This window comes from Accipiter gentilis, chromosome 33 (genome assembly GCF_929443795.1).
Source record: "Accipiter gentilis chromosome 33, bAccGen1.1, whole genome shotgun sequence".
Classification (NCBI taxonomy): Eukaryota; Metazoa; Chordata; class Aves; order Accipitriformes; family Accipitridae; genus Astur; species Astur gentilis.
This window is the reverse complement of record NC_064912.1, coordinates 3,015,219-3,040,177: the sequence shown is the minus strand read 5'-3', so window position 1 is coordinate 3,040,177 and position 24,959 is coordinate 3,015,219. Positions and strand designations below refer to the sequence as shown.

General features: G+C 64.7%; 1 protein-coding gene across 3 annotated transcripts in view; it reads right to left on the bottom strand.

Moving 5' to 3' along the window:
• The window catches only part of LOC126033990 (mitochondrial import inner membrane translocase subunit TIM16-like), a 42,169-nt gene extending 17,763 nt beyond the window's left edge, over positions 1-24,406 (bottom strand). For all 3 annotated transcript variants that reach the window (XM_049791156.1, XM_049791151.1, XM_049791152.1), the window contains exons 1-9: positions 24,278-24,406; positions 20,692-20,788; positions 20,330-20,404; positions 18,506-18,576; positions 17,942-18,125; positions 17,236-17,312; positions 15,877-15,927; positions 6,945-7,031; positions 6,615-6,697 (exon numbers count right to left, since the gene is read on the bottom strand). In XM_049791156.1, the coding sequence (XP_049647113.1) occupies positions 6,615-6,697; positions 6,945-7,031; positions 15,877-15,927; positions 17,236-17,312; positions 17,942-18,125; positions 18,506-18,576; positions 20,330-20,404; positions 20,692-20,788; positions 24,278-24,337 (785 nt within the window). In that variant the 5' untranslated portion in view covers positions 24,338-24,406. The remainder of the gene's footprint in view (positions 1-6,614; positions 6,698-6,944; positions 7,032-15,876; positions 15,928-17,235; positions 17,313-17,941; positions 18,126-18,505; positions 18,577-20,329; positions 20,405-20,691; positions 20,789-24,277) is intronic.
• Between the last annotated feature and the right edge of the window lie 553 nt (positions 24,407-24,959).

The following is a 24,959-nucleotide window of genomic DNA, read 5'->3' as shown; positions in this document are numbered from 1 at the left end:
CCTGACTCTGGGCAGTGGTGCTGGGGAGGCTTCACCCCCACGGCGCTGCCCCCCACCGTGGGCGCTGAGGAGGTGTTCCCAAAACAGAGGCCATGGATTTCGAATCAGCCCCTGCCCTGCACATCATCCAGCCTTACTTCATCTCTCTCCGCCTGCCAGATGGCTCCGGGGCCAGCTGCGGGACAAACAGCCCAGCCCAACCTCCATGACCTCCTAACGTCACCCCCAGCGGCACCAGGACCCCCAAAGCGCCCGTGACAAGTGTCAGCCTGCTCGGTCCCCCCCAAACCGAGGGCTGCAGCTAGAGCCAAGGCTCGGGACCCCCGCAGCGAGCCCCCACCGCCTGGCCCCGGGAACAGCCGGTTTCGTGCGCTGGCCCCGGCGGGGAGGGCTGGGAGCCGGCGCTCGGCAGGTTCCCGCTGCCAAGTGGTTTCTGCTCCAACCCTCTGGTTTTAATCGTTTTCCAATCCTTTATCTTTCAGGCTGGAATTTTCCAGGTTGGGGCCCTGCCCGCCGAGGTATGTTTGATTTGGAGAGAATGAGCAAAAGTGGGCTGAAGCGCCGCGGCTGCCGCCAGCGGAGCGAGGGTCACCGCCATGCCGTGCGAGCTGCCGGCCGCACTGGGGCCGGCAGCTCTTCAGGAGGCACTGCTCTGCCGCAGGATACGGCCCTGACCCCGCAACTGCCCCAGTCCGGCTCGCCCGAGGCCGACGTCGGGAGAGAGCGGCTCTGGATGCAATTAGGGGTGCGGGGCGGCGGCGGGGTCCGTCTGGTGCGGCCCCCCCGGCTCCCAGGTGGGCTTCCGGCAGGGCTGGCTCCCATTAGGGCCGGCGCAGCGGCAGGAGGGGCCCCTCGTCGGCGCGGGTGGGTCGGTGCGATGGCCACGCTCGCCCGCTCAAAGGGCCCATTGTGGTCCTCTCCCCACAGATTTTTCAAATTAACATCCCAAATTCCTCCGAAAATTGCTGCTGTGTAAATATTTTCACTGCAAGCTTTGTATATTTTCCAGCCCCGTGAGGAGGAGAGAAGAAAAGTCCCTGGCGGAGCTGCGGCATCGCGCCGGGTGCCTCTGGCTGGCCGCCGCCACAGCCCCCCCGAGCCCGGCCGGGCGCAGGGTCGGCCTCTGCGTGTCCCCTCACCGGCACCGGGCTGTGAGGGACCGGCAGCAGGGACCTCGCAGGGGCTCTTGAGCCCCTTCCCTGCTGGCCCCTTGCTTTCCCTCCTGTTGCTTGGCTCCACGATGCGCCCTTCTCTTAATGACACTATTTTCTCCACTTGCAATTAGCTGGAGGTTTGCAGGGGACCTCAACGTGCCAGCTGGGTGCTGGGGATCCCCACGACCCCTCAGCAGGTCCCATTGCTCCTGGGGGACTTCCAGCAGCTGCAGAGTGACCATATTTGCATCAGAGATGCCACACCGGCTCCCCTGGCACGGCAGGAGCCAAGGGGGGCTCGGCTTTGGCAGGTGCAGCGCAGCAGGAAGCCCTGAGCCAAGGTTTTCATGGTGGCTCACCGGAGCTGGGAGGAGTGGGGAAGAGACCGGGCTGCGGGCCAGCAGCGGCTGCACGGGGAAGGGGCTGGAGTGCCACAAGGCTTTGGGGGCAATGGGGCTCGGCCTCGGCACAGAGGGGTATGGGGATGCTGTGGCCAGAGCAGGGCTCAGCGCCCTGTGGGGCTCAGACCCCCTCCTGACACCCATGTCTGCACCCAGGCAGCTCTGTGGTTGCTCGGCAGTGCCCAAAATGCACCCTTCCAGCCTCTGAGCCCCTGCGGCTTCCCAAACCCCAGCACGAAAAGTCCCCCTGGCCGCTGCCAGCGACTCTGTGCGGCACATCGTGCGGCGCTGCTAATTCCTCCGAGCTGAATCAGCGCCGGGGAAGGATTGCAAAACCCCCTGAAATGAACCCAAAAAAATCCCTCTCGCTACGCTATGCAATCCAGCGGGGCCGGTAACCAAGAGCCAGATCCAGAAGCCACTAGCAGTATCGGCGGGGGTGGGGGGGGGTGTCGGCAGGGAACCACAACGGGAGGAGCCACTGGCTTCACCGGGGCAAGTCCTGCTGCCCCCAGCGCTGGCCCAGCACTGCCCAGCGCGGGCAGCATCCTGCCTGCACCCCGACGGCTGCAAGCCTGCAGGTGTCCGGCCTCAAGAGAAACATCCCTGGCCCCGTGGAAACCAAAGTCTGGTCCCCTGGGTCCCCCAGGTCCTCATGGCCAGAGTAGAGCCCCGGGGGGACAGGCTGCCTCGGTGCGGGGTGCCAGGGGTCCCCATCCCCGCTCCCCTGGGACGAGGGCAGGCGTGTGCCCGTCCAACGGCCCCACGCACTGCTGCAAAGCATCGGTTGCCAGGAAGAGCTTGTGGAGAGGCAGAAATCCCACTGGCTAACTGGAAAGCTGGGGGAGGCTGGAGCTGGGGAGCACTGGTCAGCCACGGTGGCGGCAGTGGGCTGAAGCCATGGCCCATCTGGGAGCGATTTCGGCGCTGCCGCTGCTTGCCTTCCCGACCAAGCAGCCGCGCATGGCACAGGGCTATTTTTACACAGTGTAATTACTGGGGCAGGCGGTGGGGCTGGGCGGCTGCCCCGGCATTAACCCCCCCCTTAGTGCGGCTGCCCTGGAGCATCTCGCCCCCACGGGGACAGGTCTCACTGTGGTGGCAGCTGATGGGGTGGCGTCTCCCCCCTCCTTGTGTCTGAGATTGGCAGCCAAGTGGAAGTAGCAGGAAAAGCCCCTTCCCTGCTGCTGGCAAGCAGCTGCCAGCCCAGGCACACATGGCGGGGGGGGGGACAGGGGGTCTGCAGAGGGACAGGGATGGACCTGTCCTGGTCAGGGCTCTGCCACTGAGACCTGGCTGCTGGGGTGGGTGTTGTCAGAGACCCACAAAACACCCAGCACGACCCAAAAGGGCTAAGTCCTAGGAAAAAGCAGTGCACAGGGTGTCAGGGCCAGGCGGGATGGGAGCAGGACTGGCCATCAAGGTCCCACTACAGCGGGTGAACAGGGAGAGGTGGCAGGGTGACAGTGGGGGGACGTGCCTCGGTGGGGTCATGTGCCTTGGTGCACTCAAGGGCTGGGGCTGGGAGATGCCGGGGCTGCAAGCCCGGTCCCCAAGAGCCGGCTCAGCCTCAGGCTTTGGCTGGGGCAGGGACAGCGCATGGAGACTGAGCATCCCTGGGCAGTGTCCCCGGGGAACTGCCCAGGCCCCTCCATGTCCTGCTCCAGCACTGGAGGAGCCAAACAGCCCCAAATCCTTCCACAAACATCCTGCCATGCCGGCTCCCCACCACAGGCAGGTCCCGGCTCTGGCACCTCCCAGCTCTGGTGGACTTCGGACCGTGAAGGGCGGTGGGGATGCGGCCGTCCCCATTTCTCAGCCCCCACCACCGTCCTGCCCCGTGGGGATCTGCCCAATACCAGCACCCGCCACAGGGACACGGCTCCCCGGGACCTTTGCAGACCCGCTCACCTCATCCCTACCGACCCAGGCGCAGTCCCGAGCCGGCGGCAGCGTGGGCAGGAGGCTGCCCTCTCCCCCGCTTGGCGAGAGAGCACCCTTGGCCTCCCTAGGGACATTTTTGGGACACTGAAAGATGCGGTGACACAAGGGAGCTGCTGTTCTCACTGGCCCAGCACCGTGACGGCACCGGCCCCAGGCAATGCTGTGCCGGCCGCCGGGCGCGCGGCAGTGGGGTCTGGTCACTGACCTCGAGTCAGAGCCGGTAACCCAACCCCACCGGTGCTGGTTACAATTTAGGGCAACAATAACCTATTGAGGCCCCTTCCTGGCTCCTGCCCTGCTGCTCCTTGATCTAATTAAAGGGGGCCGGGGTGAGGGGGGGAAGACAAAACCCAAGTTGAAGGGAGCAGCGGGTACCCGAAGGCGGCACGTTGAGGACCATGGCATGGAGAGGGGCCGTGGCCACCTGTCCCTCCTACCACTGGCTCCCTCGGGGGTCTAGGCATTGGGGGGGGAGGGTGTCAGCTCCTGAGCATGGCCTGGCACAGCTGGGGTGCTTTGAAAATGAAGTTTACGTGGTCACAAAGATCTTGCCTGCTCAGGATTTGGCGTGGGGACCCCCAAAACACACTTGCTGATGTGGGGGTGAATGGAGCCGGTGCCCCCCATTCTCTGCCCTCTTCCCCTGCAGATGCTGGGCAGGGGTGCAGCCACCCCATGGGGTTCAGTGCAGCTGTGGGCATTGGGGTGGGCATGCTGGGGGTGTCCCCCACCTTGGGGCATGCCATGGTCCCTTTCGGGGTGCCACAGGGTGCCCGGGATGCGTGGTACAGGCTCGGTGGGCAAAGGCCCCCGCGGCAGGGTGCGGTGGGGACGCGGTGGGGAGGCGGTGGGGACGCGGGCTCCCCTTCCTGCCGGCCTGGCGTCAGTAATGAATGGTATGAGTTTCCTGCCCGCCCACTGATTGCTTCCTCAAAGAGCCTCGATGAGCTGCTGCTGCTGTGCCTGGCTCCCCATGCGCGCGACTCATGGCATGGCTGTGCTGCCGGATAGTCCTCGATGCCCCATGCCGGGCACCCACGGCCATGCTGGAGACCCACAACAGGCACCCCAGCCCCACGGCTGCTCGACCATCCCCAGGGTGCTGAACCGCCATCCCTGGAGCAGCAGCATCCCTGCACCGAGCCTGACCGGAGCCTGCAGCTCCTCTCTTTGGGCACTGCCTCCGGGGGGGACCCAGCGATCCCCAAACCCTCCACCCCCTGCCCTAGCCATGGCTCTGGGGCTCCCAAGCATCGCACCCCACCGGCCCCTGACCGGGACAACTCTGCCGGAGGGAGAGCGGGGCCCCCGCTCGGCACCTCTGCTGGGAGCCAGCCCAAATCCCCCTCCGCCATTTGTCATCTCCCTGAGATTTACAGGCGGGGAGTGGTTGGGGCTGGAAGCGAGGCCGGCCCCGGCGCGGCTGCCTAAAAAAAGCACCTCCCGCTCCTTGGCGGCTACCCGGCACTGCGGGGGGGTCCCCGCTCACCCCCACTACCCCCAGCCCCTCTCCCTATCGCTCCGCCACGCAGCCGCAACCCAGCAGAGCCCCGGCATGACGTGCAGGCAGCGCCCGCCAGCCGCATTCCTGGCGGCCGATAAACCCAGCAGCCAAAATAACTCCAGCCTGCGCAAAGGGGGCTGAGTGCAGCCTGGTGTCTGCATCCAATTTAGCCGGGCTGGCTCGCCCCGGCCCAGCGCCGGCGGGGAGGCCCACGCGCATGGGGTGTGAGAAGCAGTGGGATTTGGGGTAATTCCCACTGGACTCTCCATTGGCAGCAATAAGGGACCCCAAAGCGTCCCCTCGCAGCACGCTGTGTGTCCTCGCCTCCCGCAGGAGTGTTCACTCTGGACACTAATGACGTCTGATCACCGAGGCTGGATGTGGAAACCCCATGGCTGCCTTTGCCTGTTGTGCCGGCGGAGCTGGGGAGCGGGAGAGCTGTGAGCTGCTCACCCCAGTAGCTCACAGGAGGGCAAGGGATGCTCCATCAGCCTCCCTGCCAGCTCCCACCTGGGGCTGCTCCTGCAGCCACCGTGCCAGAACCTTCGCACTGTGCCCTCAGCCGATCCTCTCTCCTCCTGTCAGTCCCAGCTGCCGCCAGCACCGGCTCAGAGCTGACACCTCGGCGCGGTGGATACCGGCAGGGCGGCCAAGGGCCGGCCCCGCTGTCACGGCTCACTCAGCTCCTTGCCAGAGGCCCCGTATCGGCACCCGGCGGCTGCCGACCACCCAGCCTGCTCTGGCATCCCGGCCCGCCACGGAGCCAGCCTGATGTGCAGCGAGGGTCCCGGCATCCCTGTGCTTTGCCAGCAGCTCTAGGGAGAGCTGGCAGCTTCCAGCACAGCCCGGTAAGGACCTTGCCCCAAAACCCCGTCACCCTGGTGGGATGAAAGCGTTGCCTCCTCCTCCTCTTTCTCCTGTTTCCTTGCCGGCGCCGAGCCAGCTCGCCGGGCGGTGTGGGAGAGGCCAGGCCGGGTCCAACTGGAGTGTTCCTCACCTCAGTGGTGCCCCACAGACAGGAGATGGCTCCATCACTACTTGACAAGGGGCGCTGACCCCTTACGGCCACAAAAGTTCCTCTTCCACTTCCCCGAGGGATACCCGGCAAGCATGGCTCTGCCGCCGGCCTCACCACGGCTGGCTGGGCAGCCGCCATGGCACCACGGCACAAAGCACCGCGGCCCCACTGTAAGCAGGGGGTCAGGGCTGAGCCACTCCAGCGTGCAGGCAGTACCAAAGGGATTCGCTCGCCCACAACGACTTGTCGTGCCGCCCCAATGAAGGCACCCACCCAGCTAGCAGCCACCTCAGACACTGCTGGTGCTGTCCCCAGCAGTGCCACCACCCACCATAGAGTGCCCGTCCCATCCCAGTGCTGCTGGGGACACCTCTGCACTGGTCCCAGCACTGCCACTGCCCTCCCATCCCACCCAAATGGTGCCAGGGACGCAACCATGCTGTCCCCAGCCTTGTCCCGGTGCCAGGAGCTCTCTGCCTCCTCCTGCTCCACCACCGTGCTCCCCATGGGTGTCTGACCATGGCATCCCCGCCGCGCTACCCCGCATCCCCCCCTGCCCACACTCCCACCCTGTGGCAAGTCCCCGTCCCTACCCGGGCGAGGTGTCCAGCGCCACGGTGAGCATCGCGCTGCTGAACTGCCGCACGTCCCACAGCTTCACCTCCCGCTCCCGCATCTGCAGGGGCACAGACATGGCGTCAGTGAGCACCGGAGCTGCCCGGCCGGCCCTGCAGCACCACCTCCCTCACCAGCCAGCCTCCCTCCATCCCCAGCAAGGTCCAGGTCACCTGGCGAGGGGACGTCCTGCTTTCATGGGGGACAGGTCATCCCAAAAGCACCTGGGGCGCCAGCACAGCTGCCACAGGGAGCGGGGCTGGGACATGCCGGTAGCATCAGTGCCACCTTCCAGGTAAGGACCGTACCTGGCTGAACCCGACGGAGATGAGGCAATCGCTGGATCCCATCCAGAGCAGCCGGGAATCCTTGTTGTTCTCATGTCCCGGGACACTCTGCAAAGGCACAAGAGACACGGCTGTCAGTATCGCCGCTGGCTGCGCTGGGAATGCTGCGTGGGACGCGTGCTTCACCGGCGGTGGCTGTGAACCACTCCGGGGCCAAGCACATGGAGCCAAGTGCTGGCTCCTGACTCCGCTGAGAGATGCCTGTGGTGACAGTGTAGTGGGGACAGCCTGCAAGCGGTGACAGTCCTGAGCCCCCACCCTGTGCCCGTGCCAGCGTGATTGCTTTGTGGAGTGGCTGGCCTGGCTCCTGGTGAGGAGCGGAGGGTGGCAGCAGCTAACGTGAGTGTAAGGGGGCATGGGATGGCCCCCTGGGGCTCTCCCCACACCCAGCAAGGGGGCTCAGGAGCCAGCATGCCACGAGGAAGCTGCTCCATGCTGCCAGGCACACGAAGAAGCTTGGCTGTGGCCATGGCCACGATGACAGAGGAACTTACTTCCCCAGCTGCATCCCCAGGCTCTTGATCCATGCCGAATCTCAGCTGCAGGAGCTGGGTGCCCCTCGTGTGTCCGGATGCTACCGAAACACAGGGCAAACTGAGCCCAGTCACGCTCCCACACTGCCCTAAGCACCTGCAGCCCCGCTCCACCTCGCCCCTGGGCTCCCTGTGGGCTGGGACCCCCCAGTCCACCCCACCGCCTCATCCTGCCCACCGTCTCCAGCCAGGTCCCCCCACCGGCCCCGGTGCCGCTCTGCCGAGGAATGGGTGGGGAAGAGTAACCACAGGGCCGGCGGTGGCTGCTTGCCGGCTCCCATGTGGCCCCCAGATGGGTCCTGTGGTTCCCGGCTTCCCAGCGGGAGCCGGCAGCCAGCGCTCGCCCCATGGCGCAGGCAGCGCTTGCAGCCCCCTCACGCTCGTTTGCAAAGCGCCAAGAAAAGACTGCTAACAATTTCAGAGCTGGCATGGAAAAGCAGAGGGCTCTGCCAGAGCTAAACCCGGCACAGCGCTTCCGGCACATCCGTGTGGGGCAGGGGGGGACCCGGCGTGGGGGTGGGGGGGGAATAGGGTGGGCACAGGAGGGTGCCCACTCATCCACAGCCCCAGGCTGGCATGCACACATTGACCCCGGTGCCAGAGGAGCCGCATCCCATGAGCTGCATCCCCCCCATGAGCTGTGAGCACTGCGCACCACCGGCCACGACCGCGCTGTGACCGCCAGCGAGGCTCTGCCACCACGGCAGGCGGGCGAGGGTGCGCAGAGGTGCCGTATCTCCCACCCCCTCAAACCAGAGAAGCCCCTTCGGGAGCAGCCTCCTCTGGTCCCGGCCACCAGCCCCAGAGGGATGCCCACTCTCCGGAGAGACCTGCCGCCGGGGCGGGAAAAGGCACATGGTGCCAAGCTCATCCTCCCCCTGGCTCCGGCACGCAAGCCTCCTTGCCAGCACAAACACGGCGCTCGCCAGCCAGCCAGCACGGCTCACTTGGAAGAGGCAGCGCTGGCCAAGCCAAGCCCGGCACTCCCAGCCGCAGGGGCAGGATGTGGGGCAGGAGGGGCCCGTCCCCCCACCTCCAACACGCTGGCACAGGAGCCGGCTCCCGGCTGGGGTGAAGGGTTTAGAGAAGGGAACATGTCCCAGGATCGGTGCCGAGAGAGATGGAAACCCCTGGAGCCGGGGCCAGCCTGCTCGTCGGCCAGGAGAGCACTTCTGCACCTGAGCCGTGTGGCTGTGGCAGCCAAAACTCAACAGCTGGAGATTCAATAGCTGACTGCGCTGGCTCCCGCGCACCGCTGGTCCTCTGGATCATCCAGCACAGAACCTGAGGGTGGTGGGCCGCAGCTCCCCGAGGCGGGCGGCACGGCTGGCAGAGGGCAGGGCGATGTCGCTGCCGCTTGCAGCCCATGTTGTGCTGGCTGTGGCACGGGGGCCATGTTTTCTGCATTAGTTCCATCCTGGGTGAGCAGTACTTATGGCAGCAAGTATGCGGGGAGGCTGGGGTGCTCTGCTTTCGGTGGCGGCTCAGACACCTGGCTGTGCAGATGTTGCCAGAGGTGAGCGTGCGGGACCAGATGACATTCAGTCCCGGGAGGGTCCCTGGGGAGCTCCTGCTCTGTGTCCTCTCCCCTGGTGCTGAGGGTTTTGGCAGGGATGGGGTGGTGTGGCCTGGCACTGACAGTGGACACCAGCGTGGTTCGGTCAGCCGAGAGCTCTGGGGTGGCTGTGGGGCTGCTGCGGGTCCCTAGTGCTGGCAGACACCCTGGCACCCAGCCCAGGGTGATGCTGGGATCCCTCTGTGTCCCTGGGGCAGGGGATCAGCTGCAGCCCAAGGGACAGGCATCCCTCCTGAGCTGCTCATCCCCCCTGGCAGGCTGAGAGGAGCCCACCAGCTCCAGGCCGGCACGCAGGGAGCCGAGGAGGCCTCCCAGCTCCCTGGCCACGCCAGCACTGAGGCAGCCCAGCCTCCTCCAACCCATTGTGTGGGTCCAGCCCAGCTGGTTTTAGGCAGCACAGGCTGGGGGGAGCTTGTGCTCCCTTCTCAGAGCCGGATCGGCTGCATGTGGAGGGTTTCCCTGCACCGTCCCTCTCCCCATCTCAACCCATCCCTCCCAGCGCAGGCTGGGGTACGGTGCCGGTACCCATGGCAGGGGTCCCCAGCCCTGCTCCCGGTGCAGCCCTGGAGCGCTCCGCTGCAGGGGGCTGTGGGGGGGCCAGCACTGGGGAGCACGGCCGGCATGTCGGATGCAGCTGTTGGCAGCGATGCCTCGCTGGGGCCGGGTGAGCTGGTAACAGCTGCCCGCAGGGAGCGACCGCCTTCGGCTCCTCGGCTGCCTGGGAGAGCCTGACACAAAGCAAACACTGCCCCGGCACCAGAGTGATCCCCAGGGTGATCCCTGCCTCTGCGGGAGCAGTTACCCTCAGCCGGGATGCAGGGCAGGGAGAGCTGGAGATGGGGAGCCCAGGGCAGAGCCGTGGGGCTGGAGGGGTGGGAAGTAGCTGGGGTGGGGGGGGGGGGGGTCACAGCTCTGCCCTTGGCAGAGACTCTGTGGCTGGCAGGGGCCAGAACAGCTCAGCCCTCCCTGCGGCTAGCAGACCATGAGCATGGCTAGCAGACCGCAGGCATCTGTCCCCTGTGGGAAGCAACCTGCGTGGGTGCAGGAGGTGCCAGAGTCAGGCTGAGCCATCCCTTTGCCAGCGGGTGCCAGGGCAGGAGGGTTCCCCCAGCCCAGGGCACTGCAGCGGGCTCCAGGGACAGACATCTCCTCCCTGTACCGAACGGATGAGTCTGTCCATGTGGGGGAAGCCATCACTACCCCCAAACCCCATGAGGCAACGGGGGGCAGGGGGAATGGCTTCCTGGGGAGCCGAGGGGGTTAACCATGGCACTGCATCCTACTCCTGGTACAAGAATGTGAGTGATCTCCCTCCGCTGCCAAATCCTGGTTACTCCAGAGCTGGCCAGGAGAGCAGAGCAGCCTCTCCTAGGCCAGCCCCGTTCCTGGTCTCTGCCTGGAGCTTGGGAAGACCCTGAGCTGCCACCTGCCCCCAGGGGAGCGCAGGGATCCCAGCCACCACACATGGTGGCAGTGATGCTCCGGTAGCCATCACGCTGCCAGCACTGGCCCTTGCCTGGTGTGGGGTGTCTGTGTCATGGTGGGGATGGACTGGGGTGAGTCCCCTCCTGCCCATGCCACCTCCCTGATCCCACCGGCCATGGCAGCATCGCCGTGGTGCCCTGGGGAGCTGGGTACCATCAGCACCGTGCAGGCTCTGCCTCTCCCACCCCACTGCCAGTACAGCCCTCTGCCTCCATGCAGCCCCTGTCCTGGAGGATGCTGCCAGCCCAGCAAGCGGCAGGAAGGCGAGCAGGCTCCCACCAGGACAGCCCCTATGGCTGCGGAGGCTCCCACCTTGGCACGGATGCCCAGGCATGGGGCTAGGCTGGGAGCAGGACCTCCCTCCCTGGGCAGCCGAACGGGGACCTGCTGGCCACGTGGGCTGCGGAGACTGCAGCACCCATCAGCACCTATCCCTCCTCTCCCGCATCTCATCTCTTCTTGCAGCCACCAGCCCCGCAAGCTTTCCTCTGAGGCTGTTATTAAATCCCCAAACCACTTTTGCTCTCTTATGAGCCTGCCAGGAGCCCCAGGTCAGGCAGCAAGCTGGGGGGCTCCCGAAATGCCGTCCCAGAACCCCAGCCCCAGGTAAACGAAGCGCCCACCCGCGCCCTCCTGCCCGCACTCTGCCGAGCTGCCGAGGCCGTCCCCAGCAGGAGGCAAGGGCACCCAGCGAAAGCGAGCCGGTGCCCCCACGTGCCCGCATCCCTCGTGATGTCGCTGGCTCATCCTGAATCCTCCTTAACTTCCCCATGTCTGCCATACCAAGTGGCATTCCTGGGAAGGACGGCCGAGGGGGAAGCAGAACAGAGGAAATATAAACAGTCCCGTGCAGCTACGCTGGGGAACAGAAGCATGAGAGCGCCGAGCGTGCAGTGCTATAAATAGGCAGCCCACAGCCAGGCCAACTTTTTCAAAGCTTCCCACGGTCTCCTTGGGAATGTGGGATGCTGCGGACCTTCCCCCAGCCTGGAGGAAGCTGCTGTTGAGGCTGGGAGTCAGGTACCCCCGGGGTGACCCCAGCGTGGGATACCGCGCCGATGGGGTTGGGGGGAGGAAGGCTAAAAGTCTCTCTATATCCTAATGCGCTTTTCCCCAACAAGCAGTCCCCAACCAGCCCGGGGCTGACAGCCGGATCCTGGGCAGAGGTGACGCACAGGGCCCGTGGGGTCCTGGCTGTGTGCACAGCCAGGTCACCCCAGCCTGGATCTCTACCTCGCCGCAGCATCGCTCTGCCTCCACGGCCACGCTGCCCGTGGAGACCCTCTCCCTGCCGTACTCTCCCACCATGGTGGGGGCTGATGTGGCCCATGGGATGGTGGCCACGGTTTGGGAGAGAAGCTGGAGTCCCTCTCCCGCCCCTGGGACCATGGGCAAGGATGGGGCACCCCCAGCCTCGTGGGGACAGCATTGTCCTGCCCTGCACTGGGTGTGCTTGGAGGGCTGCGAGCCCTGAGGTGCTCCCAGGCATCGGCATGGCTCACGAGGTGGGAGGAGAAACCCCCGGTGGGGACAAACCCACGGGGACACCCTCCCAGATGTCCCCAGGCGCCCTCAGCCCCGGTCCCACTCATTAAACCAGAGCTCATTAAAACGTGAGCAGGAGCGTGCGCTCGTCCTGCGCGCACGGCCGTTCCCTCGCCCCCGGTCCTGCTGAACCGCCGGCGAGGGAAGTTTCTCGTGAGAACGAAGCCGGTTCCTCTCCATCCCACACTGGCCGTGCTCGGCAGTGGCCCCGCAACCCGGCACTGGCGGCGCCTGCCCCGGCCCCGTAATGGGAGCCAGGTGCCGGCCAGATGCATGCAGCCCCTCGCCCAAGCGCGCGGCGTGCGGGGGCGGGATGCGGCCCATCGGCTCCGCACGCTGCTGGCCCAGAGCAATGCTGTGTCCGATGGACACGGCTCTGCCACACCAAATTGGGGCACTGGCTCGCATGCCCACATGGCATGGGATGTTCCCCCCCATGTAGCAACTTTCTGCTCCCATGAGCCACCTCCCTTCTTGCCAGCAGCGTCTCCAAGTGTTTTTGTTGCACACCCATCAGTCAATATTTTTGACGATGCACCCCCCAGCAGATGTATATTGATTGATGTATAAATGATATGCATGTACAGCTGAAGGTCTAATATTTTCCCCTGCACCCCCACGGATTGCTGTGTGCACCCTGCTTTGGAGAATACTGCTTTAGAGGACAGGCAAGACCCCCAGCCCACTGTGCAGGCAGGGTGCTGTGCATCCATCTTGCCCCCACTAGCCCCAGGGAGAGGAAGCCTGGGCACCCAGCCCAGGAACTTGCCAGGATCCAGAGGAGAGGATGGCTGGGGGAGTGGGCAAGCAGAGATGCCACCTTAGTACCCCCCGCCATACCCAAATTGCTGCCTTGCGCTGGTCCTGGTGACCCACCTGGGGCATCAGCTGGTGTATGGGCACCCTCCCAGTGTTCCGACCCCCTGCTCAGCACTGTCCCCTGTCCCCCCACACCGGTGTCCCCAGCGGGACACGGGAGGGACGGTTTGTGGGATTTACCCAGGTATTGCAGGGTAGGCGAGGGCAGGAGCAGCGAAGCACTGAGCCCTGGCAGAGCCGAAGCCACGAGGGAGAGGATGTAACTCGCTTCCAGTGAGAGGGTCAAGGCAAGGGGGTGACCACCAGCACCCGTGGGAGAGGAAGGCAGGCTGTGGCCGGGGCAGCATGGCCTTGGGAAGGGATAAGGCAGAGGACAGGACTCACGGGACCTCTCCAGAAGGAGAGCAGCGCTTGGACCCAGACCCAGCCAGGCAGGGGGAGTACGCCTGCACAGGAAGGCACGGCAGGACCCACTGCAGCAAAGGGCTGGCCCTGGCACCTCCTCTGCCAGTTTAGGGGCACCGAGGAGGCACGCCGAGCAGCAATGGGGTGCAAGCACAGCCCTAATACTCGCAAAGGGGCCGCTGCAGTTGCAGCTCCCTGCTCCAGCCCAGATGCAGCAATGAGCAGCTAGGGGTCCAGCAGGATGAGGCCACTGCTCTCCCAAGGGAAATGATGGCCTCGGGTACGTATGACCCACGCTGCAGGGTCAGCCAGACCCTGGCCACGCTGCTCTCACTGTGTCACACGCTCCTACCCGCTGCCACAACGTGCTCAAAATAGCTGCCATGGACGTAACCAGGAATGGGGGGGCTCAGGCCCCTGCCGGGGGCACGGCCGCAGAGAGTGGGCAGCCTGCCAGTCACCTTCCTCGCCATCCATCCTTGGTCCCCAGCCCCTCGCGTACTGCATCCACAAGACCTGAGAGCAGCATCGGGCATCACGGCACCATGGCGGCGACCCCTCCTCCCCGAGGCTCTTATTTTAGCTCCTTCTCATCCTTTTCCCCCTGCTCTAAAAAAAGGAACAGTTTAATGAGGCAGGCTCAGCAAATTAAGAAAACCACCCAGAGGAGCAGCCCTCTGCTGAGGCCGGCTTCGGCACCGTGTGCTGCAAAGGGACTGGGGTGAGCCAGTGGTGGTGCTGAGCCTGAGCCCTTTGCCTGCTGCGGAGGAAGCCCAGCCCGTGGCGCCGCAGGGGCCAGCCCAGCTGGAAAACCCATCACACCGCTCACCTCGCTCACTGCTGCAAAAAAACAGGTGACTTCAAAGCCGGGAGCTCGCGAGGTGCTGGCACGGTACGGCGGCCCCAGCATCACCCGGTTTCGTAACCGCGCTGGCCCGGGGGAGAAGGAACCCTTCCAAATAACCCGGCCCTCCAGCAACCGGGGAAAAAAGAAAAAACAAAACACAGGAGTGTTATTCCTCTTGGCTAAGCAAGCCCTGCGCAAACTTCCAGAGGATTTATGGCATTTTAAAGTTTTCCCCTTCAGCACAGTACTTCTCCAAGACTAAACATCTTCATCAATTCTCAGCCAGCTGGGGTTAGGGCTGCGGCACGGCAGCGCTCGGCCGCGGCAGCGAAGGTGCATATTTCTCTTGGCAAACCCCAAGCGCCGGCCCCAGGGCTGGATCAGACGGCAGTGGAGGGAAGTGAGCTGCCTGCTTTGAACAGCCACCATCATTCACACGTTATTTTTAATAGCTCAGCGAGACAGAGTCCACCCTCCCCAGGAGACTTGGCTCGAGCCCATCGTGCTCACAGCTTTGCCGAAACGCCGTTATACAAGTCGACAGGTCTGGCAGGGGGAGAAGCGGGGGGCAGGCAGGGAGGGGAGCAGTGCCTGGGACCGTTGGTGGATAGGCGCAGGATGAATGTGGGAGCAGAGACTGGTACCTTGCAGCCACACCAAGTGGCACCCAGAGCAGGGGAGCATTGTGGGGGCCACTGTGCTGGGAGCACTTTGCCCTGGCTCACTTGCACGTGGAACCGCCGGGTTTATATTTATATATTGTGTTGTTGTATTTATAAGGCTGTCTGAAGGGTCAGAGCACTACTCGTACCTGCAAAAAGCACCCAGGGCCCTTATGGGAGCTCAGCGTCCAGGCTCTACCCAGGGGCAGCTGGCAGCAGGAGAGTCCTGGTGCAGTGCGATGCTGGAGCACTAGCTCCCTCCAGTTGGTGCCTGGGGTTGCCACCATGCCTAGGCACAGGCACCGGAGGCCATTGGCTTCCTGAGCCCACGGGTACGCATGCGCCAGAGGCAGGAGAGGCGCAAGGAGCGGCAGAGCCCGCTGCAGCCATCTCGCCCTGCTCTCCGCTGCATCCCTCCCCTCCCAAAGGCTTCCAGCCCCTTCTGCAGTGAGGGACGGCAGCCGCTGGCAGCCAGAGCCCCCAAGCCACAGGAAGCCTCTAATAAGAGGCTGTTTAAACTCGACGTCAAGGCTTAAGTCCTCTACTTATTTCCTAATCGCTGTTATTTGCTGAGCTGTGCGGATCCAGCCTCCCAGCCCTCACCCTTGGCAGGTCCTCATCCCCAAGAGCCTTTTGCCCAGCTCCTGCATGGTGGTGCAGAGCCTGGGAGCCCAAAGTCCCACCACAGCCCTTGTGCCCACGGGGCTTGGGATCGCTGCCTGCAGGGCTCAGGATTGCTGCCCACAGGCAGACAGCCCCGGCAGCAGCATGCCAGTGCACCAGGGAAGCTCGCTGGCCCCGGCAGGAGGGTAGGGATCCCCCGTGCCAAACTCCACTGGGGCCAAGGAGGAGGCAGCCCCGTTCCCCCCACCTTTAGCCCCTGCCACTGGCACCTCTCCCAAGCTGTGCCAGGGCTGGGACAGTTTGGGGCACGAAGCCCACCCCACAGCAGGCAGCAGGCACCCCGGTCAGGCAGGGCTGCCTGCACCACGTTGCCTAGCGCACCCGGGACGGACAGTACCTGGGAGGCAGTCGGGCTGGCTCGGGGGTCAAAGATCCGCAGTTTCTTGTCCTGTAGAGATAAAAAGAAAACAGAGGAGGGTTAAGGACCCCAGGGCCAGCGGGATGTCAGTCTGTATTAGGCAGAAGGCTGAAGCGAGTAGCCCCCCTCCTTCCTGCTCATCACTCTCCTTCCTGCAGTGCCTGCCTTTATGGACGACTTACACAGCATCCTCCAGGCCACATCACAGGTAGGGGCACACCTCCAGGACCCCCCACAGCCTCACCAGGACCCCGACACCCTCAAAACTGCTCCCAGAGAAGAGGGGGACCCTCCAAAGTAGAGCCAGGGCTGGAGTCCGACCCTTGGACGTCATCCTGCCAGCACTCCCCAGCATCCTGTGGGCAGGGGAGCGAGACCCCCTCCTGCCTGGCACCCCACGGCCAAAGAGGGTGCGGGATGCCCTTCCGAAAGGGATGGCTGGGGTGCAAAGGCAGCAGGGAGATGCCCCAGTACCAGCCTTGCTGCCGGGGTGCTATCTGGGGCGCATACACTGTGCCGGCTAGACCCACATGGCACGGCACAGCGGTGCTGCGGGCCTTGGGGGGCCACACGGCACGGCTTGGGGGCTGACCCCCACCCCAGATGGCACGGCTTGGGGTTTTAGCCTCTGTGCTCAGCCTGCACGCTTGGTATGGGGCTCCAACCGCTCACTTAGCCTGTGCACTCAGTCTGCACGCTTGGCCGGCCTCCACGTTCCATCTTGAGCCCACCTGCTCGCTCAGCCCGCACGCTTAGCCTCCACCGTCGGCACAGGGGGGCCGACTGCTCGCTCAGCCCGCAGGCTTGTTCTGCGCGGTCAGCCGGGCTCGCACGCTCGATCCCACTCACTCGGCCTCTATGCACGGCCCGGGGGCCTGGCAGCTCGCTTGGCCTGCACGCTGAGCCTCCGCGCTGGGCCTGCACGCTTAACGCAGAGGGGAGGCTGCTGGCTCAGGCCGCCCGCTCGCTCCGCCTGCGCGCTTTAGCAGGGAGGCCCGTCCGCTCGCTCAGCCTGCACACTCGACCCGTGTGCTCAGCTGGCCCGCTCGCTCGGCCCACTCGCTCGGCCCACTCGGCCCACTCGCTCGGCCCACTCGGCCTCCACGCGGGGCCTGCGCACGACCCACGCGCTAGCGTGGCCGGTAGCGCGCGGGCAGCGAGCGGCAGGCGCCATCTAGCGCTCCCGTCCTCCTCGGCTCCGGCCCTGCTCGCTGACCCCGTTTCTGCCCTTTTCTCCCCAAAATGGGGTCACCCTGCATCCCCCCCCCCCCCCCCGGCACCAGGGCACGGCCGACAGCCGTCCCGGCCGCGGCGAGGTCGCCCGTGCGAGCCGCTCACCTTGCAGGAGGTGCCGAGGAGGCGGCCGTCTCGCTTCCAGGCCAGGCTCTGCAGCTGGTCCTCGTGGGAGCCCAGGGCTGTGGGAGGAAAGCAGGCTCAGGACCGGGATCAGGCAGGGCTCCTCCCGACGATGAGGCAGGCGTATGGGCAGGAGCCATCGCTTTTCCACCCGGGAGCACCAGAGCGCTTCCCAGGGGAAATGATCTGGTCTTTCTGAAGAGCTGGTGTTAGCCAGAGCAAGGGATGCTGCCGTGTCCGTGCAGGGAGCATCCCCGCACCGCTGACAGCTTGATCCGAAGGGCAGGAGCCCTGGAAAAGCCACGGGGCACTGACACCCCCACGCTGCCGCCCAGCCTGCTCTCCCCATCGGGTTAGCTGAGGTCTGGGCAAGGCTGGTCAGCAACAGCCCACAGCACCCACGTCTACCCACGCACTGGGACACGCAGGGAGAGGGACCTGTCACCCCAGGGGATCCTCAGTGAAGGTGCTGCAGACAACCTGGGCAGTACAGGAGCCTTTTACACTGCTACATCAGCGGGCCCCTGCACACGCGTGAGAGGCTGCGGTGCTCCCTGCCCCAAAAGCCACCCATGCTGTCTGCTCAGTGACACCAAGGTCCAGACTTGAGCCTGTTGCTTGAGTCCAGGCACCAGCGTGGTGGAGATACATGTCACGGGCAGGAGCCGGCAGGCAGGGCCATGCTTACCTGTCAGCGGCTGCTGCTGCGCCACGTCCCAGATGGTGACTCGCTTCCCTGCGCCGCTGGCCAGGACGCCGTCTGCTGTGGGGTGGAACTGTAGCATGTCTACCGGACCCCCTCCAGGCCCCATGGTCAGCCCCGCATTGCTGGGCATGTCCTGGCCACTTTCGGGCAGGCGCCACACCTTCATCTGCAGCCCCAGGAAGAGGTAGGTCAGTCCCCAGGCAGGCGAGCCAGACCTGGCTGGGTGCCGGCAGCGCTTGACCTGGGCTTGCTGCTTTTCCAGGCTTTGGTCCCTGAGGACACCAGGTGACCCCTCAGCGCAGCTCGGTGGGATCAGAGCAGTGGGCACCCCAGGTGGGAGAGGGCTGATCCGTGGCTGACACCATCTGTCTTGCCCCCCACAACCTGGGTACGTCCCACACCGCTCCCCACGGCTGGCACCCTCCTCCCCAGGATCCTCTTATTCCCATCACTCCGGCTCCATCTGCCCCGGGCGCTACAGTGAATCCCAGAGACACACTGGGGGACACAGGGTGCCCCTTGGGACACCTGGCACCGAGCACTCACCATCTCATCAGCAGAGCCCGTAGCCAGCAGGAGCTGATCGAAGGGTGAGAAGTCAAAGTCCGTCACCACATCTGGAAGGAGAAGGGCAGAGGTTCGTCCTCACCTTACCCCTGCAGACAGCGTGTCTGCCCGCCTTTGCTCTTCCCCAACCTGACCTTTTTCATAAACGCACATGTGCAGGCAGGAACAGGCAGATGGGGTCAGATCCAGCCCCACTGAGGCATTTTGGAGCAGCTCAGCTTTGCTGCGAAAGCCTGAGCACCTCCATGCTGTCCGTCAGGGTCTCGCACCCTTTTGGTGGGGCACGGGAGCCCTGAAAGGTAGCAACTGTGCAATTGCATCTCTCCGTCTGACCCACCACCACCCAGGTTTGGCTTTGATTTCAGGACAGACATCCCCAGGAGGCACAGGGAAAAGCATGAACAGCACAAGGGCATTTGTGCCGGCCCGGATGCCGGCAAGTGAGGCCATGGCCAGCTGGGGCTGTGCTGGTAACAAGGCTCCCTTTGTAACGCCCCGGCTCGGCGCGCCGGCGGCAGGGACGCTCCTTGCGGCTCCGGCAGCAGGGCCCTGCGGGAGGAAGGCTGGCACCATCAGCAGCAGCCCCTCAGATGCATTTGGCACGCTTGGGAAAGTAGGTCACTGTGTACTTTTCTGCTTCCAGGAGGCTGCGGAGAGACAGGCCCAGGAGGCACGAAAAAGCGAGCAGTTCACTCTGTTGCATTTGCCCCAGGATGAGAGAAAAATCCCTTCCCCGCTTTGGAGGCGTTGCTCTGGCACGGCCGGCTTCAAAGAGCTCATGCTAAATCTCATTAAGAAGCCGTTAATGTTATGCTGGCTCCCTGTGCACCCCTCCAGCGCTGCCCTGGGAGCAATGGAGCTTGCTGGCCTGCTTGCGAGCACGGTGCAGCTCCCTGTGCCCAGTCCTGCGCCACTGGGGCAGGGACCGAGCCGGGCGGAGGCAACACAGGCTGGGCACGCTGCGCAGTCCTGCAGCGATGCCAAGGCACCGCACGCAGGAAGGCAGTGCTGGGACCGGCTCTGGTGCAATTCTGGGGAGAAAATGGGTGGTCAGTGCCCCCTGGGCTGGCACTGCTGCTCCAACACCAGGGGAGGGGTACCCTGAGGTCCCCACCACTCTTTCCCCATGCCCAGGCAGGAGGCAGAGCCCTCCGCCTCCACAGCGCACGGTCCTCTGCCAGGGGCAATGCTGCCAGCTGCCTCTTCCCCGGCAGCACTCACTCTGCCCACATCAGAGCTGCTCAGGGCCACGTGGCCACCGGTCCGGCCTGTTCCTCCCGTTGCTGGAGCCAGGTACACCCACAGTGATGCCGTCCCCAGCTCCGGTGCCAGCCCAGCGCTGGGTGTACTGGGAACTTCAGGGCGTGCAATGAGTAACTTGGGAAGGGTGTGCTAGAAGAAGAGCGTGAGCAAGAGCTACGTGTCCAGACCTCGCTGCAGCTGGAGAGATGGAGTGGATCAATTCAGCTCCTTATCAAAAGCCCAGCCTGGCAAAGCCCCACATGGTCAGGGTGGCTGCAGTCGGCTTGTGCCTCGCACACAAGTGAGACTTGTCAGGGTCACCCTGCCCATGGGTGACGGTTCCTGGGGACTCCAGTGTCTCCCCTAGCCCATCCCCTGGGAGACAGCCCAACACAGCATCCCGGGCCAGGACTCAGCACCTGAGCCCCTCTGCACAGCCCACGCAGGGCCGAACACCTCCTGCAGAGGTGGGAGGTGGTACCCGACTTCTTGGTGCCCTGGTGCAGAGCATGGCGGAGGCGTGGGACAAACCAGACTGGGGCCAGTAGACACCCAGCTCACCCGAGTGGCAGCAGAGCTGAGACACGGTCCTCTTGCCTCCATCCTTGCACTCCAGCGGCACGATGCCCAGCACACCTGCAAGAGAGGACACAGCAGCAGGTCACCAGCTGCCTGCCAGCCTGCCCATCGCCCACAAGACGCTCCCAGAAACCCCCACAGCCTGGGAAACAGCGGGGGGACAACCAGCCAAGAGGTGCGGGACTGTCAGCACCTTTGGGGGAACCTGGGAAAGCCTCCTCCACTTGCCCTCGTGCCTCCTGGGGTCCGTGGGGCTGACACACCACCCAGCCCCGCAGGGCCCACAGGGGTAAATCCATCCCACCCCCCCAGCCACGCTCAGCACCCCTTCCCTTGTGTCTCACCTGCCGCCTCGGCATTGAACGCTATCCAGCGGCAGCTGGCCTTCACGTGGTTCCCACAGGATGTGATGGAGCCCGCTCGGATACCCCCGATCCAGGCCTGGGACAGAGAGGGAAAACCCACGTCAGGAGAAAACTCTGTTTTGGAGGGGCCCGATGCCGTGGCTGGAGCATGGCTGGAGAGGACACAAATGAAGCATCGGCACAGCATCGCTAGAGACCCTCAGGCCCAACAGAGCTTCCATGCCGATGGGCCTGGTACCACGTGGAGGCTGCTGATACCACAGGATCATGCCGGAGGCACATTTGCAGGGCCCTGTCCTCTGGGAGGGCCGGGGTAATGTGGCTGCTCACGCTCCCTGCTTGAAAGCGCAGCCCGTCACCGGGGCTGGAGGCTTTGGGGCCAACTTTGCCAGGAACAGGAGTCAGGAGCATCCCAGCTCCCAGCACTGTCTCTCCCCAAAACTGTCGCAGCCCTGGGCTCTCCTGCCCTCGGGAAGGGCTCGGAGGACTTTGTGATAAACTGATGTCAGGGAATTTGGGATGGGACAAAGGCTCTTGGGCTGTGAAGAACCATGGGGTCAGACTGTGGCTGACCAAGGCAGATAAACGCCTCCAGCAGCATGCTTCCTGCATGGACACGCAGCCAAGGAACTTCATCACAGCTCCAAAACCAAAATCCTGCTTTGCAGTGTTTCCCACTACTACTCCATGGCCGAGCACTGCACCTGTGGGACACTGGGATGCCCAGGCATGAGCCTGACCTGCTCCAGGTGACACAGACACTCGACCTCAAGTGGCCATCAGGACCAGGAGCTCCTCGGCACACCCAGGGCCAAGTCCAACCCTCGAGCAAAGGCAACAGCTGGTGTTTTATGGCTGCCACCATGCCTGTACACCCACTGGCAGCCACCAGCATCACAGAGAGCTGCAGCAGGTGTCCGGAGTGGTGGATACCCCACAAGCAGGGCAAAGCCCTTTGCAGGGAAGGGAGCTGCGTATGCAGCCCCAAAAGGACTGAGCCCTGAGTTTCCTCTCTTTGCACGGCTTCCTTTTGAGGCCTCACAGAGAGCAGCGGTGCCTGCAGCACTTCCTCTCGTCCTTGACACAGCAGCCTGCTCGGTGGCAGACCTGTTAACCCTTCTCCTGCCAAAGGGAGGTTCCTCTCCCTGCACCCAGTGAGTGGGCAGGGGGCTGTAGCAGGGATGGGGAACAGGTCCGAAGCATGGGCAAGACCCAGGAGGAAGGGTTCCACAATCTGTGTCCCATCACCTTGCACTGGTCCTGCAGCGATGGAGGATACCAGCTACATCTGGCTCCCAGCATCCTGGAGTACTGCAATTTTTCGCAGAGGGACCGCTGAGCTGGTCCATCCTGGCCCCGCAACGTCCCTGCACACAGGCAGGAGCCCTCGGGGAAATGATCCTTACCACAGCACGCCAGGGCAGCTGGTAAAGCATATGCTACCATCCTGGCTACGTCCCTAAAACAAACCGCAAGCTTTCAGGGCGCCTCTGCCAGCAGAGCCCTGCAGACGCTGCCTGACGGGGAGAAGCGACTCAGATGTGATCCTTCATGTTTACACTGCGCTTCCTGATCCGGCCAGGTCAAGTGTCTGCCTTCGCCTCCGTAAACAAGCTGCTCTGCTCGGCTGGGGACACGAACAGTGGTTTCCCGCTGTGACACCCGAGATGGGTTTGGAGACGAGATGTCCACCTCCCACCCACTGCCCCGCAGAGCTAGGTGACGTGGCCTCGCTTCCCAGGGACACGTTTCACTCCTGGATGGGAAATGTCTTTCGGAAAGGCCACCTCCCATGAGCTGAGCCCAGTGCAGTCTGCCGGAGGCAGAGCAGACACCTCCCTGCACACCAGGGCGAGAGCACACCATCCCTTAGCATCCTGCAGATCTCGCCCACCATGGGAACCAACACCAGGGCAGTCAACGTCCCTGGCAGGGATGTCCCTGCCTAGAGAATGCCATAACCCCCCCATGGCCAGGCGTCCCAGCAGCCACACTGCACAGACATGCACGCTCTCTGGGCCGGCCATTAGCAGCAGCTAATCTGCACCCTGAGGTTCGCAGCTGAACAGTTAGCCAGCTGAGATTTCGGCGACCTGCCATCTGCTCTGCAGATACACTGAGGGTGGCACGCCGTGGGGATGGTGGGATACTTGAGGCCAGGTGCAATGGCAGCAGCCACCACATCCCTTGCTACAGCTGAAGGTCAGGAGGATGTTTTGGGCACTCGCCGGGTCTGCAGAGGCGTACAAGTGCAGGACAGGCCAGCCTGGCACAAGGACGGCTTGGCTGGGAAGTTATGGGGAAGGAGAGTGCTGATACCCAAGAACTGGGAGATGAATATGTTGGTGGCCCTGGGGACCGCCAAATTCTTTTCAAAGGCAACAAGACACAATGATTTTTAGCAGCATCACCCATCCAGCTGGAGCCCTCTGCTTCTGGCCACACGGCCTATGCTGAAGGGTACCAGCTTCCCACACCTGCGTGCCACCCCAGCACAACTGGTTACCACACAACTGGCCCGCATTGTCCCTTCCCCACATGGGACCATCCCTGGCAGGGTCTCTGCTCCAGCTGTGCCAGCTCCTGTCGGCCCCATGGGCTGGGAGCCACCCGGGCAGAATCCCACCACCCACCTCCACCACGGCAGAGCAGCAGCAGCCTCGCTCACGCCCATGGTACTGCGGAGATGCCGGGCAAAGGGTGTCCGGCTTGGGGATCCCCTGGAAGGGCTACGTGTCCTGATAACACTCCCTGATGTGGCTCATCCAGCACAACCCATCCCTGACCCAGTATCTCTTCATGAGGCAAGATGGATCACGATGCTCAGCATGGTTGGGGCTGGTTATTCGTGGGGCAAAGACCGGAGCTGGGCACCACGTGGCTCTGTGCAGCCCAGCGAGACCCACCAGACCTGCCTGACCTCGGTGGTGCTGAGCTCCGCAGCTTGCAAGCAGGGTGACGGAGCTCAGCACCATCCCGCGGGGCTCCAGCGCTTCCTCTTTGCCTGCAGAACCGGGGCCCGGCGTCTCACACTCAGGGTGCGTGCTTCCCTGGCCGGCATGGGCTGAGCTCGGGCCAGGTACCGAGCTGAGCTGGGACAGCGGGCAGCGCAAACCGGGGGCCAACCGCCTGTGCCAGCTGTGCCCAGCCTGGGCCTGGCAGCAGGAGGGGCACAGACCTGCTCCCTGCTGCCACGGGATGGGTACCCCAAATCAGCGGCACTGGCTGCACCGGAGCAGCCCCCGGGCCAGGTTGGGGGGTCTGTACCGCCCCGGGAGGGGCTGGGGTCCCCCGCCAGCACCCAGCTGCAGAGCACCCCGTGACAGGCTGTCCGGGCGGGAAGCGGTGGGTGCCAAGGAGGGGCCGCCCGGGCGACGCTGCCGTACCGTGACCGGGCAGCGGGTGGGGGACCCGGGTACGACCCCGCCATACCGGCGGTGACGGCAGCAGCTGGACCCGGAGCCGCGCCTTACCGGGGCCGCCCCGCCCCCGCCCGCCGGGAGCCCCGGCCCCGCCACCCCCGCACCCCGGTACCGGACGGCGGGGAGCGTCCCACGGCGCTCACCTCCCTGCGGGGCAGCCGGGCCTCGGTGTGCCGGAACTTGGACGCCTTGAAGCGGTTCATGATGCCCCGGCCGCGCCGAGCCGAGCCGAGCCGTGCCCAGCCGCGCCGCTCCGCCCGCCTCGGGGCCGCCGCCGGCCCCGCCCCGGGACACGCCCTTGTTCTTTAGCCCCACCCCTCCGCGCTGGACACGCCCCCTCCGCCCCCCCGCGTGTCCCGTGTCCCCGACTGTCCCCAGCGCAGGGACGTGCCCGCCCCGGCGAGGGCACCGTGAGCGGGGCAGAGACCCCCGCCCCGGCTCGCCGGGACACTCCTGCCCTTGGGACTGACCCCCGGCATAGGAACCACCCCGGGGGCGACCGTCCCCGGGGGGGTGTGTGTGTGTGTGCGTGCATGCAGCCCCCTTCCCTTGCCTCCCAAAAAGACTCGGGGTCGCCAGACCGATAGCTGCCCACCCACGGGCAACCGGGGCTGCGACCCCCCCGCTGTCACCCAAATGTCCCACTGGAGACAAGGGCAGCTGTTCCTTCGGGCTCCAGGCAGAGAGGACGAGGATAGCGGGGCGGCGGGGGCTTTCCAGTCCCGTGGGCTCAGCGTCCTCGTCCCCTCCGCGGCCTGGCAGCTGGCAGTGAACAGAAACCTTTATGTACAGACAGCTGGCGGGGAAGGGAAGAGAAATGAAGAG